The sequence below is a fragment of the Pelobates fuscus genome, chromosome 5, assembly GCF_036172605.1.
Source record: "Pelobates fuscus isolate aPelFus1 chromosome 5, aPelFus1.pri, whole genome shotgun sequence".
In the NCBI taxonomy this organism is placed as follows: Eukaryota; Metazoa; Chordata; class Amphibia; order Anura; family Pelobatidae; genus Pelobates; species Pelobates fuscus.
In genome coordinates, this window is record NC_086321.1 from 38,722,797 (window position 1) to 38,748,076 (window position 25,280).

The 25,280-nt window shown below is 39.0% G+C and overlaps 1 protein-coding gene across 1 annotated transcript in view; it reads left to right on the top strand.

The window, feature by feature from the left end:
• The window catches only part of ACOT12 (acyl-CoA thioesterase 12), a 40,675-nt gene that overhangs the window by 9,380 nt on the left and 6,015 nt on the right, over positions 1-25,280 (top strand). The window contains exons 4-14 of the mRNA XM_063453714.1: positions 5,637-5,697; positions 6,582-6,683; positions 7,352-7,487; positions 8,128-8,284; positions 15,174-15,293; positions 15,425-15,575; positions 17,192-17,247; positions 19,494-19,557; positions 21,791-21,874; positions 22,853-22,986; positions 23,838-23,966. Coding sequence (XP_063309784.1) covers positions 5,637-5,697; positions 6,582-6,683; positions 7,352-7,487; positions 8,128-8,284; positions 15,174-15,293; positions 15,425-15,575; positions 17,192-17,247; positions 19,494-19,557; positions 21,791-21,874; positions 22,853-22,986; positions 23,838-23,966 — 1,194 coding nt within the window. The remainder of the gene's footprint in view (positions 1-5,636; positions 5,698-6,581; positions 6,684-7,351; positions 7,488-8,127; positions 8,285-15,173; positions 15,294-15,424; positions 15,576-17,191; positions 17,248-19,493; positions 19,558-21,790; positions 21,875-22,852; positions 22,987-23,837; positions 23,967-25,280) is intronic.

A 25,280-nucleotide genomic window follows, 5' to 3' on the forward strand; every position in this document is an offset into this window, starting at 1 on the left:
CCAGTCCACCAGTCTAATTAAATCCGAATGGAAAAGCTCAAATAGTCAAGATGTCAATATATGTGAATTAGAAATTATTTCTAAATTTACTACTTCTGCCTAAATTTTGCTATTCCCTACAATTCGTCTTTTAGTTCTCTCAAGAGGACTGCACTTACCTTAACATGCAAACTTTATAAGGTGCTGCTGGGGACAATTAATACAACTTAGAAGTAAGTTCACTAAACTAAACACCTACTCTAGGGCACACAAAATGTAATAAAAAAAAAAAAAAGCTAAAATTTAAACTCCTAACTTGGCTAGAAATAAATGGGGCTTTAGTTAGAGTATATGATCAGACATTGTCAACCACCTCAACAATGTACCTCATTTTTTTGCAGTTCCTATCCTAACACATCCTGTAGTTTTTGCTCCCTTTCCGTCATAGGTGCCTCATTCCCCATTTATTATTATTGCCATTTATATAGCGCCAACAGATTCCTTAGCACTTTACAATCTGATGAGAGGGGGGGGATTTAACTTTAAATAGGACAATTACAAGAAAACTTGCAGGAACGATAGGTTGAAGAGGACCCTGCTCAAATGAGCTTACAGTCTATAGGAGGTGGGGTATAAAACACATTAGGACAGGAGATGGCAATCGAATAAGGTAGGAGTGAAGCTGAGCTGGAGGAGAGAGTCGAGTGCTGCCCTTTAGGAGAGAGCAAGAGACAGGTATGTGAGGTAGAGTTTACTCTGGGAGGCCATAAGCTTTCCTAAAGAAATGGGTTTTAAGGCACTTCTTAAACAATTGGAGACTTGGGGAGAGTCTGATTTTATAGGTATGGGTTAGCACTTTGAATTGACTCTTATAGGATAAAGGAAGCCAATGTAAGGACTGACCTGTATTTAACCTTGACCTGCAGAGAGTCCCACGAAGAAGCATTTCCCAAGTAAATGGATTAATCTCATCAGAGCAGACATTAGGTTGCTAGGATAGAACCTGCCAAGAATGGTGTGCATTGACATTGTGGCAGGCTTATGCAATATATGATCATACTGTAACTAAACCCCCATTATGTCTAAGTCAGGTGTGTATTTTATTTTGTGAGCTTTGTAGTTGTTTTTTAGTGAGTGCTGGATCTTGTATGGTCTTGTAGATCTCCCTAATATTTTTTTTTTATTTTATAGCATCCACATTAGCCCATTGATGTCACAATGACATCAATAAGTATTTGTGATGTTTGTATCAACCAAACACTGTTTCAGGTTCACTTTCCATCGTGGTGATCAGGTGAAATTAAAGCCATTACTTTCCCATACTCCAGCTATTATTTATTTTTAACTGACGGAATATGGAGCAGCGGTGTGAAGAATTTAAATAGATCAAATGAAGTCACCACCCCTCCTGCGATTGGTTCGTTCTCTCCAGGATTAGAGGGCTTTGGCAAGGCTGAATGGAAAGACATTTGTTCTGGCCTCCGATGCTGTGCACAGATTTCAGATCAAGTGGCTCTTTGTGCAATGATTGTTCCGAGTTAGAAGTAAAATACATTTCCACAACTGAAAGTACAGAGAACGGAACAAATTCATACTTGGCACAAGGGAAACTGAAAATGTTTTTTTAAAGTTTTTTTTTTTGTTTGTTTGTTTGTTTGTTTTTTATGATGCTTTTGTGACATTTCATCATTTTTCACATTCTGTTTATCTGCAAGAACTGCATTGACCTGACACATCCACGGAATATTGTATACTTTGTTATATTTGTGTTTTGGATTCACATTCCGATCGAGTTTGTCTTCCTCACAAGATAAAATATTTTCACTGTATTATAAACCAAATGGCTTTATTCCGCACTGTAAAGTGGCTCTGTCACCTTCTGAGGTTTTTACAAAATATGACCTCCCCACTTGGTGTGCAGGGGAAGGAAGGTTTTACGTGTCTGTCCCTTGCGGCTGCCACCATGCCCACCCCAGCGATTGTCTTCAGCTCCTGTTGCTTTATCTGCCAGGTGCCTCTGTCAGTGGTATATTCTTGTGCATACGCAAGAATGCAGGAGCCTTCATAGACCATGCCTTTTCCCTCACCCACCCTCTCACTAGTGGCAGCTGGGGTAATTGATAATAATCTGCAATCAGTAGCTGTGCTTTTTTGCTTGTACTTTCTTATCTTTTGACTATGTTGAATTTTCTGTGAAGTTCCAACACTGTCAATGTGAGTATTTCATAAACATTGTATCTTTATAAAATATTCCTTTTTTTTTTTTTTTTTTTTACATTTTGGTTTGGGGGAATGGGGGTGTGACCGTTGCTGTTAAGGTATATCAAACAATATTTTTAAAACAAGCTGTTAGAAACAGAATAAATAATCGTGTAATACGTCAAAACCAATTTCCAATGACACTCATACTGGTAACACTCACAATAATATGGAGTTAATGTCAACTCATGGGTGCCTCCCCTGATGGTGCCGGGGGGCTGGTACTTCCTCTCCCTATATGAATGTCTCTCTGCCGGAACCCACAGTCAGGAATTCAAGGAAGGGTAAGTAATTGCTTTATTTGGCAATTAGTATAAGTACCAAATAATATCAAATAGTAAATAATAATGGTCCTACGTATTTTGTCCAGTATTTGGACTTTCTCAGAGACCCAATCGTATCAGTGGTAACATATATTATAAAAACAAATGAATAAGCAATCAAACAAATTCCCAAATTGGGGGAAAAAAGCTACCTAAATCCTCCACCCTCCCATCCCAAAGTCCTGGTTTATATAGGGCTAAACCCTCAGTCTTATTGGTGTTCCTGTAGGCATTGTTATCCTCCTCAGCTGTTCCAACTCTTGTGAATCAATTTCCCTGGTATTTGTTTTCTCGATGGTGGCGCTACGTCATTTCAGTAGAGCCACTTCTGGTTTCGGCTCCTTGATGATGTACGAGTTCCACGCGGCGGCTATTTGCATTCCACTGATAGTTCACAATGTCGGCTGCATAGTGTGCTTTCCAAGATCGTTCCACATGCTATATTCCATGACTGGAGTCTTTCAGACTACAAGGCAATAGGCGATAGTAACCAAAGAAAAAAGCATTATAATCACAAACATTTAAATTGGTAAAACCTTTATTGGATATATTAATTAAAAAAAAAATTAAGTGGGAAAATATGCCTTATCTTTTTGAATGATTATTGGTTTCACAGAAATTGTTAATGTCAAACAATTATCCAATAAAGTGAAATTATATGTCAAGTTTACAATAAAATGTTTTTTGGGTTTTTTTTTTTTTATCCACACCTATAAAGCACTGAACGATTCTAGTCCCTCCTATATCTCTTCACAGATCCATAGGCATGCCCCTTCTCTCTGCCTTGCCCGTTACCTTCTCTTGTCCGCACCCGTACGGCCAACTCACGCTTGCAGGACTTCTTGCCGGTGGCTCCCTTCCTATGGAATAGCCTGCCTACCACCATCAGACTCTCCCCTAGTCTTCAATCGTTTCAGAAGTGCATTAAAACCCATCTCTTTAGGAAAGCTTATGGCCTCCCAGAGTAACCTCTACCTCACTCCCACCTTATTTGATTGCTATTTCCTGTCCTAATGTGTTTTATACCCCACCTCCTCTAGACTGTAAGCTCTTTGAGCAGGGTCCTCTTCATCATATTCCTGTAAGTTTTTATAATTGTCTCATTTATTGTAATATCTCATCCTCTAATAATATTGTAAAGCACTATGGAATTGGAATTTGTTGGTGCTATATAATTGCCAATAATAATAGTGTCGTCTTCACGAGGAGGTTTTCTCACAGTGTTGCAATGTTTCATTGAGATAATTTATTCAGACCTTGCTGCCCCCTGGTGGTAGTGCTGGAAATATACAGCCTCTTACTTGACTTGATCACTCTCTTTTAATGTGCAGATATCCTTTTTTTTATATATATATATATATATATATATATATATATATATATATATATATAGAACGATTGATTTAGGTTACTGTGTGCACATTCATTGTTACTTTAAAGTTTTGGAATAACAAGCCGTGATATTAGCAGGTGTTCTAATCTGTTATTTAAAACCTTTTTATTGATAAAGAACTACAAAATGTAATGGCCATAGGGAGGGACTGACAAGGTTAAACACCTGTGGGGTGATTGATGGGTGGTGTGAATGCAGTGCATAATGTAAGTGTTAAGGGTGATGACCCTATTCTAAAAGGGAACAGATAATAATATATATGCCATGGTTATTGGAACTGTTTGTGTCTTGACATGTATCTTATTCAGGAACGCAAGGTGCACGGTTATGGCCACATGAGATTAAATATCCTCTATCTATTCTCCAGAAGTAAGTAGAACATAAACACATAATAAATAATCTTTGTTAATATTCTAACCTTTTAATAGTGCAACTGCCCCTTCAGACGCTATAAGGGCCCTTCATATTCTGGAAGTTAGTCATTATCCGTAGCGCTGTACAATGGGTGGACTAGCAGACACGTAATTGTAACCAGACAAATGGACGCAGAGGAACTGAGTGGTTGAGGGCCCTGCTCAATGAGCTTACCATGCTCAATCAAAACATGGGTGCAGGTATCTGGGTCACCTCCAAAGACCATACGAATTACTATCCAAAATTACCAAATGATCCCGCACTCCAGACAAAAATAATTCTGAAAATGCAAAAAAGTATAATGGTATTTATTAATAAAACACTGCCACTATTGGTTAAGGCTCATGATCAACCCATTAATCATAAGAAACAAAAATAGCTGAATATCCTGTCCACCAAAGTGAAAGTGCATAGAAGATTATAACGTGCTCAGTGCCAAAAATACATGGAATACCTATAAACCTATATATCCAATAAATATAAAGTGCATAAACAAGTGCATGTACAAAAAATATACTGCCTGTCCATTTTCCTGTTGGCCAAAATGAATATATTCAATCTCCTGAGGGCATTAGGCAAATAATGGAGTTTCTACCCAGCTCTGTTGTTATCCTGCAATCCGCCAACCTTCAGTATATACTCCAAAAGAAAATGGAAAAAGGAAAATAAAATAGAAAGAAATCAAAAGATGGGAAAAAAAGGAGAAAAGTTTGAATGATGTGTGTGTGTGTGGGTATTGGTCTCGTCTCACCCGTATTGTAAGTGGCCTCCTGATGAATTGTAAGTGTAACACTATATTGGACAATACTTGATAGTGAGGCTTCCCTTCGTTGGTGCTGTGTGCAGATCTCTCCAGACGCAGATCTTTTGTCATGCAGGGAAAAGAGGCAGGCGGCTCCAGGGCTGTGCGTTTGGGCAGTCCCTTATGATTGATCATAAGTTGATGATTGGTCTTGACCAATAGTGCCAATGCTATATTAATAAATACCATTTATACTTTTTGCATTTTCGACATTATTTTTGTCTGGAATGCGGTATCATTTGTTAAATTTATTCAAACGCTGGTCAATATATTTTCTGACTTTACATCCTTCACATTGGATGTACTATATCCATTAGAATCATTCTGGTCATAGATGTTTTGCTTCTATAACCAGACTGGTAGTGGTTATAGTACTACATGGAGAAGAAAATGTTATTTTGTCTGTCTTTTTATTTAACTATGCTTTACTTTCAGAGTATTCATTGTACTTAATGTTTGTTTTCAGGGTTGGACAACAAATCTGCCTAAAAGCAAAAGTCAACAGAGCTTTCAATACAAGCATGGAGGTAAGGTTCGCTGGTCCCTCGCTGCATTAACAAATGTTACACTGCTTTAATAATGTACCCGGAGGAGTACCCTGCAAAGAAAATCCAGGCGTTTACACGACAGCACTGCCTCTGTATATTCTTCAATGAATGCCGTATTGAGCCATAAATACCAGACAGGAGGACTGGGGATGTGAAATTGAAAAATATGTAACTTTCATTGTTAACAGAATTCTGCCAAATGAATGATCTAAACCGATAAGGCAAATTCTGGTTAATGGGCTCCCAATTGTACTTGGGCTCATACTTTACAAAATCCCAATATGAATGTTCCCGTTATATAATTCACCGTATTCTCCTTTTGCAGTTCATATCTAGGTTATTGATATGTGTATGCCTGCTGATTGTTTTTTGGATTTCTGTGAGAACAGCTAGAGCTTGTAGGAAGAGAACAATGCCATGTCCCTGTAATGTTTCCACAAAGGTAAATCCCAATTTAAGGAGCTTGTTGGTTTGTGTGCTAATCCGTTTTCTCATATAATGAGAAATGTGGGACTGTGTGAGCTTTCGAGACAGTTGAAATATTTTTTACTTTTTGCCTAACTTAATGATACCGCTTTGAAGGATCAAAGTCTCAAATTAACCATGTCCTGTAGAACTTGCAACCCTGACATTTGGATACATGGTGAGAATGACCCTTCCTTGATCAACGCTGTTTCTATGTAGCTGCAACTGGGTGGCATACATTGTCCTACCTTGTGAAACAAATGATTATTTAAGAACCAATTGTTTATTTAACTGGCCTGAGGACTTAAATAAACAAAAAGGAACAACATGCAAACAAAGCACTGGGGAATTATTGAAAACCCTGCTTAAACAATTTCTATTTTGTATTCTATTTTTAGGTTGGAATTAAAGTTTCAGTAGAGGACCCTTTAATGAATATCACAAGACACGTTTGCACAGCTTTTTCTACCTATGTGGCAAAACCTGCTGGTGGGAAGAAGGTATGATTCTACGTTACCGAATCTTGACTCTCTATGTGTATAGATAATGCATGATAACACTGCAGTGTTTGTAGGCCATTGTTGAGCATATTTCAGTTGCAAGTTGTGAGCTACCATTTTTATTGAACCATCAGAGATGTTTTAATCGCTTCCATATATTTTCTGCTCCCTTTTTGGTTGAACCCTCATTCTGTGATTCACGACTGATGGCATTCTTACCGTTAAAACTAGAACACTATTGACCTCTTTGTAATAATGTTCCTTGGACTGTAGTCGTTTTTTTTTGTTTTTTTTTCTGTTACAAAGTCTGTTTGTTGTGACTGAGTGCCATTTCTTGAATCCAAAGTATGTTAAAGATCACACAACCTATTTGACTATCTGCTGGCCATCTTTATTTTATCGTTTTGTGTTCAAAGTTGCATAGGGTTACTGAGGGGTAAGAACTGTAATGATTAACAGTGGCTTTCTGAATACAAGGTTATTCTTATTTCAAAATCTACAAATCTCCCCGGTTATTTAATTACTAATGCTGCAATGTTGGAAATACTGTTGTACTGGACTTGTTCTAAATGCAATGCAATATGTAGATGCTCCCCCTTCTCTTTTAGTGGAGAAGGGGGAAAAGTACCAGAATATAGCCCCATTACAGTATTTTAATATTCATACAGGTTATTCTAAGACCAGTTCGACTTCAGTCTGCTCAGGACCATCTAGAATACAGTCTAGCTGCGGAACGGAGGCGAATTAGACTGTATCATGAGGACGCCTATAACAATCTAATGGAAGATGGATGTGCATTTTATGGTTGGCATCCCAGACGTCTTTTCCGGGGATTTAGGGACCAATACATACCACAGGTCATACAACAAACATTTGAGTGGTGGGATGATGGGTGGCACAAATAAAGGTCCATAATTGCTAAACTGGAGAGGATAATATTCCTTGGATGTGAAGTATCCAAAAATGTTACTTTTTTGCTCTAGTGGTAGTCATCGACATGGTATGTGAACAAAAAATTAAATGTGAGAATTGAACTTTTTGACTCAGTATGTAGAGGGAAAAGATTGCGAATATATTTATTTCTGATCATTTTGTTACAATTCTACCGTTTTTATTAATAGCTTAGTCGACTGAGCAAACCAGTCATATGGACTACAAACACAGAAGTAATTGTCTTTGGTGTGTGTGTGTGGGGAGGGGAGGGGAGGGGGGGATGGCTAATTTAGCTGTTTAACCCTTTTAGGACCAAACTTCTCGAATAAAAGGGAATCCTGACATGTCACGCATGTCGTGTGTCCTTAAGGGGTTAAAGGAAATGTAGTATAGTTGTAAAGTGGAATGTATGTAGGATTGACCACGTAGTTGTCTTTACATCTTTATATGAACTGTATGCGGCATTTATGCCCTTCACTTAACACTCCCTTTTTTTTTGTATGTGCCTTAGACCTAGATTGGGAGAACGACAGTAATAAAATCTCAACAGACCGCACCTGTGTGGAAAGCATTGAACTGGTTTTACCTCCTCATGCAAACCATCAGGGGAACACATTTGGAGGGCAGATCATGGCGTGGATGGAATCTGTAGCTCACATTTCTGCAAGGTTACATAATCTATCTTTTTACATGTGACATTGGGACGGGAGTATCTTATCTGTTTCTATAGGGTTTTCTAACTAGCGATTTACTTAAATTCTTTGGGGGAAAAAACAAAAAGAAACAACAAAATGAACAAAAGTCAATTTACACTTCGAGGTTACTGGAAAATTAAAACTATTTCCAAATAAAGTTGGTTTAGTGAACAAACCCATTGTTTCCAAATATTGCATGTATCGTTCGAGTTTAGCAAAAAAGTGTTCCCTCAGGGAACCAAAGTATTGGAGTGACACTTCTGTATAGAGCTAAAGCATAATAACGTAAAACAAAGTGAGTCCCAATGAAAAAATAGTGCAAAGGAAAGGGTAAAGAGCTTACAATGAATTACTAAATTAGACTATACCAACGCATACCAATGCTGGGATACTGAGAATTACCTTTATTATAATGCTTGGAGTACAAATACATGGTATGTCTACTAAATGCAAAAAAATGCCAAAATTACAAGAAGGGGAGGGATGTCAGAAATGGAGGGGAAAAAAAGATTGGTAAAAAGGGATACCAAAAAGATCCTCAGAAACACCTATGAAGGCTTAAAGTTATAGCTCTTCACAGGATATTTACGAATGATCTCCACTAGGGGGGACTAATAAGATCTGTGCTAATGAATACCCAAAAACGGGCTTGATCCTGCAATTCAAATCGCAGTTAATAACACAGAAAAATATAGAAGGCAACCAAAAAAGGTTCCAAATCTACCCCTGATGAACAGTGTGTGATTATATCCGGAAAAAGCCTGTATCGTGGTACAGTGATGTAGAGGTTAACGCAAATATACCAGCAGGCTGGAAGTGTAAATTGAAACGGATTCTAAGTTGCAATAAAGTATCAGACTCCTGTTTGTATAAATATACCATTCATTCAATCTGAAGTAATCTGACTGATACTAAGTAGATATTTTTTTCCTAGTTGAAACCAGTATCACCCCACATTTATCGTAAACCTGTGAAGCTTGTACAAATAGTAATTGTCATGAATAGTAAGCTTGAGCGTACCCAGGTATATATTCTGAAACCAAAAAGGCTGATATTCTAAGGTATGCTCACAATGGAGGTATCTGACTCACGTAAAGCCTTATCGTCAGATATATATCAGACTCATCTAGGTAGGAGCTGTCGGAGGTAAAAAAAAAGCCACTATGTCAGTATACCAGTAAGCAGACTCCTAACCGGACTCCCTTAGGTTCCCTTGAGAGAAGCGATCGTGCACCTCACCAAGTAGGTGTGCAGTGTGCCGTGAATTCCCTCAAGCTCCCTCGGTAATTACAAAGTATGTAAGAATATAGAGTTATGATACCAATCTAATAAAGAACCTGAGGGAGTCAGACCGAAGTTCATGTAAGGACGGAAAGCTTGCTATCTAAAGTCACCCAAACGCAAACTCCCCTTTCTAGTAAATAATAAAAACTAAAAACCCATCACCAAAAAGCCCAAATTAACAAAAAGAAAGAGTGTTAAAAGAATGCCAGACGCGCGTTTCGGCGCTATAGTATTGCGCCTTTGTCTGGGGCTAAAAAAATCATCTCGCTGACTTCCATTTTTAAAGGTTCCCGCCAGAACCTTAGACACGCCCCCTGTAGGTAAAATACCCAATCTCAATGAGTGGGGCGTGTTTGAGGTAATTACCTCTTTAGATCACATTAATGAACGTGTATATCTGGTATAACCATATGTTAGATGCCACTGGTAACCATCCCTTGAACTTTTCCCAAAAGGGGTCACTTCATGGGTATATCGAAATAATCTAAAAAGGGTCAGATATATTCATAAGGGACTTTTGGTCCAACATGAAGTATTATTACCAGTATAATAATTTTATTACTCCTGTGGTTAAGCATACACTTACTATCTCTCAACAAGAGATGTTTTTTCAGAAGATGTTTATTCTTCTAATATAAGATTAATATAAATTGCTTTAGAAGGTGCTATTGTAGTGATCCAAATGTGAAAAGTCCCTCAAAGTTCAAGAGGGGAGAATTAGGGAAGGGAGATGACTTAATATATGATAATAAATAAAGATAGGAACTAAATTAATAAGTAAAGTAATTGTTCTATACATATAAGAGTATATAATGATATACTAGACTAATTGGATAAATAAATGTACTAAATGGATTACAAATTGCAGGTATTACTATAAGAATGGGGTACATGTAAAGCCTTCATTTAGACTCAAAGGTGCCAATGTCTTGATTTTATAGATCTAGAAGGACTCTCCTTGTTTAAGGAGTCGATCCAGATTGCCCCCACGTTGGTCCAGTTTTATGTGTTCAATCCCCGCAAAACGTAGGTCATGAGAGCGACCTGCATGGTTTTCCCATAAGTGTCTTGATATTGTTGTCATTTCTGTCCCTAACTGCACGGACGTGTTCAAGAATACATAGTTTGAATAGTTTAAAGGTTTACCCACGTATTTCTTGCCGCATGAGCAGGTATAAGGATACACCACTCCCGTGGTTTTACAATTAAAGAAATCTCTTGCAGGCATAATGATATTCTTTGCAGTATCCTCAATCACTTTGGAGTTTCGTGAGATAAATCTGCAAGCCATTTGCCACATTGATAGGTTCCCGTCAGTGTATTTTTAACCATGTATGTGAGGGTTTTATACCAGGGAGATGACTGGGTACCAAAAGGTCACATACATTTTTACCCCTCCTAGCTGTTAGTGCTGCATAATGGTTAATACATGATGGAGATGTGTGTCCTGTGTAAGTGTAGGCCAGAATCAATTAAGAATAGATTTGGCCGGTTCCCACCCTTGGTCAAACTCCGCAATACATCTGACCTGTTTACTTTCTAGGTCTGGACATTTTTAAGCATAGTCTCCCTATCCATGTCCAGAGCTCTTTTATATGCTGATTTTAACCCCTTAAGGACCAAACTTCTGGAATAAAAGGGAAACATGACATGTCACACATGTCATGTGTCCTTAAGGGGTTAAGCAGCGATTCGGGTAACCTCGTTCTTTAAAATGCAGTCGCAATTCTTTTGCCTTTATCTTAAAATCCTCCAGAGTGGAACAGTTCCTCCGTACTCTGAGGTACTGTCCTAGTGGTATCCCCTTCCTAAGGGGTTTAGGATGATGACTATCCCATTGCAACAAGCTGTTAGTCGCCGAAGGTTTTCTAAAGAGTGTAGTTTGGAGGGAGTTACTCTTATCCACTGTTATAGTGAGATCAAGAAAATTCAGAGAGGGTTTTCCCACCTCTTTGGTGAATTTAAGATTCATTTTGTTGTTGTTGAGCAGGTCCACAAATGTATCAAATGTATTTAAGGGGCCTGTCCATATCCAAACTACACAGATATGCCCCCTCTGGTAACTGTGTAGTGGATAGATGGCTTAGGGTCTCTTTCGTATCCTTCAAATAAGAATGTAACGTCACAACAAATTTTCTCAGAATCTCATCTATATATTGGCTCCCATTTTGCATCATGTTGTCTACCCCCGAAACAATAGGTATTCCTGTGAGTTGTGCATATTGTTTATGTATTTTGGGTAGCCAATAGAAGGTTGCGATTTTAGGTGAACTATTGAAGATAAAGTTATACTCTTCTTTAGACAGTATCCCATTGTCAAAAGCTTAATCTAATTGTACTTTATATTCTGTCAAGTACTGGATTGTCTGATTCTTTTTCAAAATCTATACGTTGATTCATCTTTCAGAATCTTTTCAACCATTAGAGTGTAATCATCTCTATTTATCAATACCTCATTGGCACCCTTATCAGCAGGTTTAATTATGAGAGATTAATTCTTCTTGAGATCATTCAAGGCAAACCATTCCTGTTTAGATCGATTCCCATTAGGGGTTAATTCCAGTGTATCTTCCTGGATTTGTTCGATGGCATTTGTTGTCATTTTCACGAAAATATCGATACTCTGATATTCTTTAAAATTCAGGGTAAAGTTACTTTGTCTTCAGAGAGGTATATGGTGGAGTTACTATAGATCCCTCATTGTCTTCCAAGAGGGATACTAAATTAGACACACATTTCCAATCTTTAAGTGTCAATTCCAAATTTTTTGCTTTTTTTTTTCTCTTTTTGAATAGAGCTAGAGTAGAGCTAGCTATGATATTTGAATAGAGCTAGCCATCTTGCAAATAAATGGATATCTTTTTGTCCAATTAAACTTATTAAACAATGGTATTGGGACAAAAGATAAACCCCTTTCCAAGATTTTTTTTTTTTTCTTGATTGCTAGTCAGCTTAGCATTTGACAGATTGACTATTTTGGATCTGTGTTCTATCTGCCTCTCTTGCCCCGTGATCTCCACTGTCTTGTCTGATAAGGGTGGTTTACCTTTGGTGGGCTTACCCCTAAAAAATTAACTCCCTTTTTCAATATGCCTTTCTGATTCGGTTGTGTTTGTACGGGATTTGGCTGTGCGTGGGATGCTTCAGTGTCTGTATCCGATTATTCATAATCTGAAGTCATGTAATGATCTGAATCGTATTGGACTACTCTTTTGAATTTTCTGTAGACACTACCTGATCTATAATCTCTAGTATCTCTCACACATTTTATGATGTTTTCTTATCTTGATAGTGTTTTTGAATTGGTCAAGATTTGGAACTTTTCATTCACTGTTCCTCACTTTGAAATTTCTTAATTTTAGTGACCTCCTGATCGACTTGCTCATTAACTTTTTGGAGTCTCTTAGACTCATATTTACTTATAATCTCCATAAAAGTTTTTGAGCATTTGTTTGCCCTTCCTCCCACTCTTTAGTGACTTCTTCCTCATCTATGTTGTTAGTTGCTGTTATTTGAATTCTTAAACCCTGTGGTATTGTTTCTTTTTGTAAGTAATTTTGTAAAGAGCCTCAGATGAAGGCGCAGTACTATAGCACCGAGACGCGCGTCAGGCGTTCTTTTTAACGCTTATTTCCTTTTATTTTTGTTAATTTGGGCTTTTTTGGTGACGGGTTTCTAGTGTTTATTATTTACTAGAAAGGGGAGTTTGTCTTTGGGTGACTTTAGATAGCAAGCTTTCCGTCCTTACACGGACTTTGGTCTGACTCCCACAGGTACTTTATTAGATTGGTATCATTATAACTCTATATTCTTACATACTTTGTAATTACCGAGGGAGTTTGAGGAAATTCACGGCACACTGCACACCTACTTGGTGAGGTGCACGATTGCTCCTCTCAAGGGAACCTAAGGGAGTCCGGTTAGGAGTCTGCTTACTGGTATACTGACATAGCGGCTTTTTTTACCTCCGACAGCTCCTACCTAGATGAGTCTGATATGTATCTGACGATAAGGCTTTACGTGAGTCAGATACCTCCATTGTGAGCATACCTTAGAATATCAGCCTTTTTGGTTTCAGAATATATACCTGGGTACGCTCATACTTACTATTCATGACAATTACTATTTGTACAAGCTTCACAGGTTTACGATAAATGTGGGGTGATACTGGTTTCCACTAGGAAAAAAATATCTACTTAATATCAGTCAGATTACTTCAGATTGAATGAATGGTATATTTATACAAACAGGAGTCTGATACTTTATTGCGACTTTAGAATCCGTTTCAATTTACACTTCCAGCCTGCTCGTATATTTGCGTTGACCTCTACATCACTGTACCACGATACAGGCTTTTTTCCGGATATAATCACACACTGTTCATCAGGGGTAGATTTGGAACTTTTTTTTTTCATTGGAGGACCTTTCCTTACCTATAATCTGATTGTTCGAGTTTAACCTGTACACTTTGCCCTGGATGTTGTATTGGGACACACGCAATATACAGTAACAATTTCTGGCCAAGTTTTAAAGGTTGTGCTGTTTTGTTTTTTCTTTCAATCCCCTTTGACCTAATTTACTTCCAGCGTTTGACTGACATTTACCTGACCTGCCTGGACGCACTTCAATTTCACCTTTAGCATATATTCACATAGACTGTTATTGAAATGTTCTTGTCCCACTTTTACAGAAATAGTTCATTATTATTCTTATTGTCATTTTGTTGCTCCAATGTTTGTTTGTTTTTTTTCTTTCTGCAAATGTTTTGATGTGCAGTGTGTAATTAACAGATACAAAAATGTTGACTGCCAAAGGAAGTGATGTGTGCCCTGCTCAAGTTTGCGATCTCGATCTTTCATGTCCAAACAATCTGGGTCACACAGTCTGGAGAATATAAAGTTGGCAATTATGGGGATTGCAAATACACAAAATAAGTCCTGTGCTCAAACTCCCACTACTCTTGGGCGGCAGCAGCAACGACCATAGTACACATCAGCCCCAATATGTACAGTAAACACCAAAGAAAAAAAAACTACCTGTGCGCTTCCAAAATCCCTATGCATATGTCAATAAATTAAGGTCATTTAGTATCACTCCAGTGACCATTAGATGGATGCCCACCTGCCACGTCAAGGCAAACCTTGTAGGTGGGTCCTACACTAACCATTCACCTTGCTTCCTTGAGCTTATTATGGTGATTGCCTCTATTGCCACTTTTTTGTTGGGTAGAGTTGCCAGATTGTTCAAATGCATATTGATTGTTTAATGAGAATGAACAGCCCATGAAAAGTTCTGCCCCATGGTATGTCTCATTCCTATGCTGAAGGAGGGAAATCTCTGAATTAATCATTGCAGTTGCTTCTCCTTCGTTCGATTTTCCTTCATGCAGCTTCCCTCTTGTAAGGTAGCCTATTCCATGTACCATCCAATTGCATTAAGAAGAGCAATGCATTTTTTTTTTTTTTTTTTTTTAAGTGTGAAAGGGGAGACTGCAGCCATGAACTCAACCCGCTTTGCTTTTTTGTTTTGTTTATTATTCTAGAACAAGCTGTGATATTCTTTCTCATTTTCATTATAGCCGGCTATGTCATGCGCACGCCATTCTGAAATCTGTGGATATGTTCAAGTTCAGAGGGCCCTCCACTGTGGGTGACCGGCTGGTATTTCGCGCCATCGTAAATAATACTTTTCAGAAAAGGTATCTCACAACCATTGATTTATTTTATTTATTTGTAATTTTGCATAGTTGGTTATACAAAAGCTGTTTGTTTCTTGCTTAGTCAACTTTTTTATAACTTCCTTTTTGCAATGGTTTTCTGTGTGTTCCAGTGTTGAGGTTGGTGTCCGTGTTGAAGCCTATAACTGTGAGGAGTGGACAGCAGGCCGAGCTAGGCACATTAATAGTGCCTTCTTGATCTACCAAGCACTGGACAACAAAGGAGAGCAAATATTGTTTCCCCGGGTCAAAGCCAATAGTAAGGTTAGTCCATTGCCCTTGCAACCAAAAACCTGCTGCAGGTGTGGATGAATTGTTAGCCATTATGTGTGACCATGGCAGGGAATTGTAAGATGGTTAATATTAACTTGGTTTTTGTTTTGAAATGGCACAATCAAATATTGACATTGGATATAGGTGTGAAGTCCAGGAATTTATTTATTTTTGTATTTATTTTTTCTTCTTCAAGGATGGGGATCTATTTAGCAATGCCCACTGACAAATTCTGAAGTAAACTTAGCATTTACTCGTCTATAGATGTTTCCCCATTCCATATACTATTATGAATGATTCTGAGTAAAGGGTTTGGTTTGAACCTAAAAATAGAAATAAATGTCATAGAAACATATTGGTCTTTGATGAAAATCTGTATTGTAAGTCGATTTCTCCTGGCATCTATGGACTTAAACTATAGTACAATGTTTCCATATGGGTGAAGGTATTTAAACGTTGGTAAGTCCGATCACCCCTCCAGCATTCTTTTTTTAGGTCCGATAGATGGATGATGTATACAACAATTCCCAGAAAGAACAGTCAGTCCTTTCTTTGTCCTCTATGCAATAACATGGCAAGGCAGGTTAGACCAGACATGACTTTGTAAAAAGAATATCTTGCCACAATTATGGTTTTGCAATCTGTGGACTGCAAGTTTTCAGACCAGATGTCAAAAGGCACTGATGGGATTTTTATTCCATTAAATGGAGGAGGGTCAGTAGGACATGACATTGAAGGCTGATGCAGGGGACCTTATCACCTTTAGATTTCAACGCAGCCTTTCCTGTGGATACAAGGCATGGCAGCTTTGCCTTGGCTATGAAGAGAAATACGAGGACTTCAAGGAAAGCGTTTGTATGTTAGTAAGCAAACTGCGACTGGAATAGATCATTAATGCTGGGAGATTGTAGGTTTAGTTTCTACAATGGAGAAGAGCAGTGACCACTTATTATTTAAACACAACATGTGAAACGAAGACTTATCATTTTTATTAACTATAGGACAAACCGGTGACTTAAAAAACAAAAACAAAAAAAATTGTGATTTTTACTAAAGTGATAATTCAAAGTAAATTGCAAGTTAAAGGCCAGAATAGCCAAACTGAACATACAGCTTTGAGAATTTTTCCAGTTCAGCTATTTTAACCCTAAATTTAAGTGTTTTGTGTTTGTTTTTTTATTTAAAAAGAACATATTGACATACAAAATGAAAAAGTTATGTGAACTTTGCATAGAAGTAAGAAAGTTTTTAAAAGAAAAGGTTGGATAACTGACAAGTAGACCATCGTGTGTGTGATATCAGCCAGTTTTCGCAACCTCCAGGGATTTGACCTAAATTGTAGTTTGTTCCACTTTTATGTTTTGTATAAAATATATCTGTGAATCTGTAGTGCAACAGGATGTTTTCATCTGATTTGCTGCGCTATGCAAGTAAAGATTCCTTCTAGTCAAGTTTATAGAAATGTAACCAAACTGGTAGAGAAATGGGTAGACTTGGTATCATGGTTGGTTATCAAAATATTACATTTTAAAACATAACTTTTATTCTCCCCCCCCCCCCAAGATTCTATTTTAAAATAAATCTAATCTTTGCTTATCTTTTGGCAGGACCACATCAGGCGTTTCTGTGGTGCTATTGCTCGGAGGAAGATTCGTGTAGCACGGTAATTTATTTTTCATTTATAAAATAATGGTTTATGTATTTCAAAATGCTTTACTTGGATCAGATGACTAAACTCATAAGGAAAACTGTCAGTTACACGACTCATGAAATGGCTGTAATCCATCACTCAGCCAAAACATGAGAAAAAAATATTATCTATCTCTCTCTTTGAATATTACTTGAGATACATGTAGATCCTTCAATAAAACTCCTGTCTGTAGTATTGTGGATTTTATTTTGCGTTTTTAACATTCAGTTTGTTAAGGTGGTAGTAAAGAAAATTACAGAAACCTTATCCTCTGTGTATGGACCAGATTATGGTCTGCTTTTACCAGTGTGTTTTGTTTTATTCTATTGAGATGACAGATTTGCAGAGGAACATACCATACACCAGGGGTAGGCACCCTCACTGTACATTGGTCAGCCACAATGGTCAGTAATGGTAAGAGAAGTGCCTTTAGAATCAAATGTATTTTATCTGTGATTTTTAGGTATTAAAAAAAATATATTTTTTCGAATTTTTTATTTTTTTGAGGCATAGTTATTTATTTCTAAACATATATACATTTGTTTGAGCTATAACGAAAGACTGATGCCTATTACAATTATAAAGAAGGAGCAGTACACTGAACTAAACTTCATTACAGTGCTGCTGAAATAGGAAAATTGTACACACAGAGTAATCGATGTACACCGTTATATAAACTATAATTCATTCAAGGCTATATGAAGACACCTGCGAGAGATATATATATATATCATACATACAGACACTATATGATATGCTGCTACAACTTTTTTTTTTTTTTTTAATTCCCTTTATTGAGGAGTTTCATAATTTGATATCCATGGTAGGATGAATTTGTACATCATGTAGATGTGTAATATTCACCTTATATGAACAGATGCAGAATGGCTGAATGGAGGCTCGAGGGAGGGTCACCGTTTTTTTTGTAAATTGATGATGATAAAAAAAAATTGGAAAAAACTCAAAACACCATAATAGCTACAGTGAGGTGAAGTGTTTCTGGTACAGAGACCTAATTCATACCAGCAATTAATTCAATCATAAGAGAGGCTATGTTTTTAATATAATGTTCTATTAAGACCCCATTGTACGATGTGAGTTGAAACTCGGGGCATCAATGCCCACCATTTAAATTATGGCAAGGTTTGGTTCCTCTCTGTCTTTTAAAACTAAGCAAAATTTATTTAATATAAAGAAAGCAACTTTATATTTTATGACAGCAATCTCTGATTGAGTGGCTATAAAGATGATGGGTTTTCTACGTAAGTGAACACCTTGAAACAAAGTGGTTATTAGAATTTGATGATAAAAATAATCAAGGAACAGTTACGCCATCTATTGGTCAAATTCTCTCATTCATTCTATCTAAATTGGATTAGCCGTATTAGTCCAGTAGACAAGATGCCAAAATACCAGAGTATTGCAGTATGCAATGATACCTTTTTTTTATTGGACTAACATAATATTTCAAAGACAAGTTTTCAAGAGTTTTTACCTCTCTTCCTCAGGTCTGAAGCAATACTGTTCTATCTGATAGAGTTAAACACTTAAACCAAATGATGTTAGAGAAGGGGAGGGAAGGTGGTGAATGGGGTGTCATGAATAGCAGATGATTTTCCTGAAAGTGAAATGTCCAGGTTGGTTGAGAATAGCCAGAAATAAGCTAGTTAAACAGCAGAGCATGGCATGCAAGTATATAGCTGCATATATGTATGTTTTTAAATTGATCCAGTAAAGGTGGAACGAGAATATTGAAAAAGAACTATGTAAGACATTAAGATGTGTGTTTATATAAAGTTTTGGTAGTGTGTGAGAAAGCCAGAGTCTACATTAAGTCCTTCATTTCTGGTGTTGAAATGTGTGATCATTTACCATCTGCTGTTGAACATCCATTATCCTTCAACATTCTTTGTTGTTTTATTATGTATCAGTAACTGTAAGAATTCGTTTTTTGGTTAATCTAGACATATACTAACCTGGCGAGCCTTTTACCAAATAAGAAATATACATAAAATACTTATTTCAATCAACCGGGAAAAACCACAGGAAGAACGATTTTATTGCACCCTCCCAGGGTCAATTTGTACACAAATGGTTTGACAATATACCTGGACTCCACGTGCTGTGGTGGCTATGGTGCTGGAAGTGCTCATTTTAAGAAAGATGTAATTCATAGTATATACATTTCAATGATTGTTTTTTGTCTTTTCTTATTTTAGGAAGTACATCCTCTCAAGCAAGCCCGAGAAACCAATTTCCCATCCATGGGATAAAGGCAATCAGGTAAACGCATGCACCTTACCCCGGTGTTCACAGCCGGTCGTTGCTGTCTAAGGCTAGACCGCTTTGGAAGGATAGTGTAGAAGTGATTATCCGCACAAGTGCAGAGGAACTGCTCCAAAACTGTTTGGCAGAAAATGGCATTTTTTATTATTATTATTATTTATTCCTAAAATGGACACATTGCAGATCAGTTGTGTATACTCTCACCTTAAAGGGACACTCCAGGCCAGGGCCGCAACTAGAAATTTTGGGGCCCCTAACTGAGCTCAGGGTCGGGGCCTGAAAAACCGCCCACAGAGACCATCTCCAAATCCTGCCCACAGCAGTACACACACACAGACACAAACACATTCACTGATACAAAAGGACACTGATACATACTAACAGACACACATACTGATACACATATAGGCATACATACTGACACACACATACTGAGACATACACACATATACAGACACACAGGCGTACATAGTGACACACATACTAACATACATACAGACATTCATAATGACAGACAGACATACAGACATTCATACATTCAGACAGACCAACATAGACACATTCATAATGACATGCAGACATACATACACTGACATTCATACACACATAATGACATACAGACACTGACATTCATACACACATAATGACAGACATACACACATTCATACACACATAATGACAGACATACACACATTCATACAGACACTGACATCCATACATACACACATTCATACAGACACTGACATCCATACATACACACATTCATACAGACACTGACATCCATACATACACACATTCATACAGACACTGACATCCATACATACACACATTCATACTGGCATACATACATTCAGACAGACAGGCAGACATACATGCACTGACATTCATACACACATAATGACATGCATACAGACATACATTCATACTGGCATACAGACACTGACATACATACATACATACATACATACATACATACATACATTCATACAGACAGACATACATACACTGACATTCATACACACATAATGACATGCATACAGATAGACATACATACATACAGACATACATTCATACTGGCATACATATATTCATACAGACACTGACATCCATACATGCAGACATACAGACAGACAGACAGAGACACACACACACACACACAGCTCATTTTCCAGCCACCCTCCTGTTTCTTACCTTGTCTTTGCAGGAGGGTGGCTGGCTGGGGCTCCCTCTTAATTGCCGGGCGCGCGCTACTCCCCCGCGGAGTGAGCTGGGAGGAAGTGACCACTTCCTCCCAGCAGCACTTGCGCTGCAGCGGCATTTTTTTTTTTTTTAAAGGGGCCCGGTCGCGCTATACCATGGCCACAGCGCTGACCGGGCCCCTAAAGATATGGGGCCCTTCGGGTTGCCCTAAGTGCATGGGCCACCCGATGGGCCCCATCAGCGTGCGGGCCCCGGTGCAAGTGCACCGGCGGCAGTTCCGCCGCTACACGTGAGGCCCGGGCGGCGGGGGCCCCCAGGGCCGCAGGGCCCGTGACAACCGTTATGGTTTTCACCCCCTGATGGTGGCCCTGATCCAGGAACCCAGACAACTTCTGCCCATTGGAGTGTTCTGGGTGCCAACTCCCACTACTCTTAACCCTGCAAGTGTAATTATTGCAGTTTTTTTTATACTGCAATAATTGCCTTGCATGGTTAACTCCACCTCAAGTGGCTGTCTACTAGACAGCCACTAGAGGGCACTTCCGGGGTCATAGCACAGAAAACCTGTGCTAGAGCGTCGCTGGACTTCCTCACGCTGTGTGAGGACCTCCAGCGTCGCTCAAATCCCCATAGGAAAGCATTGAAAAGCATTTTCAAAGCTTTCCTATGGGGAGACATAATGCGCATGCGCGGCACTGCCGCGCATGCGCACTAGGTCTCCTCGGCCGGTGGGCGGGATCAGTAGGAGGAGCGGCGCAGAGGAGGAGGAGGCAGCAGCGAGGGACAGCGTCGCTGCCTCAGGTAAGTCACTGAAGGGGTTTTCACCCCTTCAGCAACTGGGGATTGGGGGGTGGGAGGGAGAGGGAACCTTCAGTGCCAGGAAAACCTATTGTTTTCCTGGCACTGGAGTTTCCCTTTAATAGTAAAATGTGTTTAAAACCTTTTGTGTAGTATTTTAAATAAATAAAATCTTGTTTATTTATTTTTTTTTTTTTTAAACACTCTCCCCCTCTCAATTTAATGTTTATAGACCTACCTAAGCTATAATAATATCGCTGCACTGACTGTCCTTGCTGCAAAGAGTGGATGGGAGCTGAGCAGCACAATACAGAACGTAAGTGAGTTACTTACTAAATTTCAGTCTATAAAATTATGATTTTAATAGTGCAGTCAGAAATACAGCTCGGATGAGGAAAGGCGGAGGTTGTGAAAAGATTAAAATGTGCACATTGCGGTTTATTTACTAAACACTGAATTGTACTAAACTCACTCGCAGAATTCAAACTAAAATAACTAAAATAGTAACTTAAAGGAACACTATAGTCACCTAAATTACTTTAGCTAAATAAAGCAGTTTTAGTGTATAGATCATTCCCTTGCAAATTCACTGCTCAATTCACTGTCATTTAGGAGTTAAATAACTTTGTTTCTGTTTATGCAGCCCTAGCCACACCTCCCCTGGCTATGATTGACAGAGCCTGCATGAAAACTAAAACTGGTTTCACTTTCAAACAGATGTAATTTACCTTAAATAATTGTATCTCAATCTCTAAATTGAACTTTAATCACATACAGGAGGCTCTTGCAGGGTCTAGCAAGCTATTAACATAGTAGGGGATAAGAAAATCTTAATTAAACAGAACTTGCAATAAAGAAAGCCTAAATAGGGCCCTCTTTACAGGAAGTGTTTATGGAAGGCTGTGCAAGTCACATGCAGGGAGGTGTGACTAGGGTTCATAAACAAAGGGATTTAACTCCTAAATGGCACAGGATTGAGCAGTGAGGCTGCAGGGGCATGTTCTATACACTAAAAATGCTTCATTAAGCTAAAGTTGTTCAGGTGACTATAGGGTCCCTTTAATTTTGCAGTTTGGTTTTGACTTGAGTACAATTACTACACATCTATTGTGCAACAAGCCCCAAATCTGCCGAATGCCTCAATTTAATTCTGATGGCAGAAAACCATCAATCTTTTTATCGAATTTCTACTCGCTGAAATTCTAGCTGGGTCCAGGAGAATATTTATCTGTGGTTTATGGAAATAACTGTTCTGGTAAGAATCACTATAACTATTACCTGCTTTGCTTTTCAGATCAAAATATTTACTCATGATGAAAATGATGTATTATCTATTAAAGTGGAAATGCATGTGAAAGTACACCCAAGACAAGCATATCTTCTCCTGTCTGACCTTGGATTAAGGCCAAACTGGGACATACACTACTTGTAAGAATGTCTATTGCATAATTTTAATGTTTAATTATACTTTTGTATGGTTTCATATTTAAAAAAACTTTTTTTTATTTTATTTTTAAGAACAGTTTCACAGTACATTTGCCTATGAATGTTCATGTTGGTTTTTGAATGAATTTAAAATTGGCAAAGCACACCTGCAGCTGATTACTACCTCGTCAGTTGCCCCACTCAGGTTATCTACATTAAAAGTCCATAAGTACACTACTTAACTAGGATAGAGTGCCAGACAAGGTTCTTCCATACCCCATCCAATGTCATGCTGCATCACTCACTTTCTCTACATGGTCCAATCAAATGCTTATAGCCAGAAAGGGGAAGGAGGGAGTAGGGGGTGGACCGGAAGTATTTTTTTTTTTTTTTTAAATGTATTAATTTATTTATTTATTTTTTGTACGGGGGAAAAAACAGACCTACTATTATGATTGGGAATGCAGGCTAGCAGGGAGGCCTCAAATAAGAGAGGGGACATTCAAGCTTCCCCTTGCAGGCGCGCTCCTAGCTGGCCTGCAGCGATTGAAGCTCATGACTTCTGTTGCCAGCATGCAGTATGTGCCAACAACAGACATAATTTTTGGACAGGACTAATATTAGGCAGGTTCCGTGTGCTAGGAGTGTAACTAGCCCCCAGCACACAAGTAAAGATATCTCTGTATGTGCAGCGGATAAGCAGGGATGCTGCACATACAGATGACTCCCACCATAATCCCTTTTAAAAGCCGAAGTGGTCATGGTCATTGGAGTAACCCTTTAACTTCAGATTTGATCCTATAGTGTGACCCTGCTTTTAGAAATTTCTGATTTTACTTGCTTGTTCTGAACAGGAGCTGTGAAGTTATAGAGACAGCTGGTGAAGATGACAAAATATTTTACATTACCTGTCCACCAGTAAAGCAGAGCAAGTCCAGTGATTTTATAACTCTGATGTCTCGTAGAATTCCGTACAAGACTGGGTAAGTTATTTTTGTTATAAATAATTTCCTAAAAACAAATTCATAATGGAATCATTCATCTTCTACTTATACGATAACTGAAATATAAATTGGCATGTAATATGTGAAACTGCAAGGTTTTTAATTTGGGGTCTTTAATATTCTTGTAGATTTATCCATCAGCAAATTTCAATTTGGTTTTAGTCGCAGTCTTCTGGCTAAAAAGCCATTTTAGTTTTTAGTCGTGTTTTAGTCTAGCTTTAGTAAACTAAATCTACAGTAGATTTTAATCAACACAACTAAAATCTAATGGGTTTAGTTAAACATTCTGTCTGTCTATATTTTGCCCCTTCCCCAGCCCCTCTGTGTCTTTATGACCCCCCAGCCACTCTGGTCTCTCTCCCAAGCCCCAGTATCTCTTTTTCCCCTTCCTCAGCCCCTCTGTGTTTTGTTTTTTTTGCCAGCCCCTATATGTCGCTTTGTGTCACCCCCCCATGCATCTCATCTCCACCATGTATCTCATTCCCACAGCCCCCTATTTGTCTAAATTCCTCTCTCAGTCCTTCCTTGTGTCTCATTCCTTCCCCCAGCCCCTCCATGCTCTCATTCCTTCCCCCAGCCCCTCCATGCTCTCATTCCTTCCCCCAGCCCCTCCATGCTCTCATTCCTTCCCCCAGCCCCTCCATGCTCTCATTCCTTCCCCCAGCCCCTCCATGCTCTCATTCCTTCCCTCAGCCCCTCCATGCTCTCATTCCTTCCCCCAGCCCCTCCATGCTCTCATTCCTTCCCCCAGCCCCTCCATGCTCTCATTCCTTCCCCCAGCCCCTCCATGCTCTCATTCCTTCCCCCAGCCCCTCCATGCTCTCATTCCTTCCCCCAGCCCCTCCATGCTCTCATTCCTTCCCCCAGCCCCTCCATGCTCTCATTCCTTCCCCCAGCCCCTCCATGCTCTCATTCCTTCCCCCAGCCCCTCCATGCTCTCATTCCTTCCCCCAGCCCCTCCATGCTCTCATTCCTTCCCCCTCCCCCCCAGCCCCTCCATGCTCTCATTCCTCCTCCCTCCCCCCAGCCCCTCCATGCTCTCATTTCTCCTCCCTCCCCCCCAGCCCCTCCATGCTCTCATTTCTCCTCCCTCCCCCCCAGCCCCTCCATGCTCTCATTTCTCCTCCCTCCCCCCCAGCCCCTCCATGCTCTCATTTCTCCTCCCTCCCCCCAGCCCCTCCATGCTCTCATTTCTCCTCCCTCCCCCCAGCCCCTCCATGCTCTCATTTCTCCTCCCTCCCCCCAGCCCCTCCATGCTCTCATTTCTCCTCCCTCCCCCCCAGCCCCTCCATG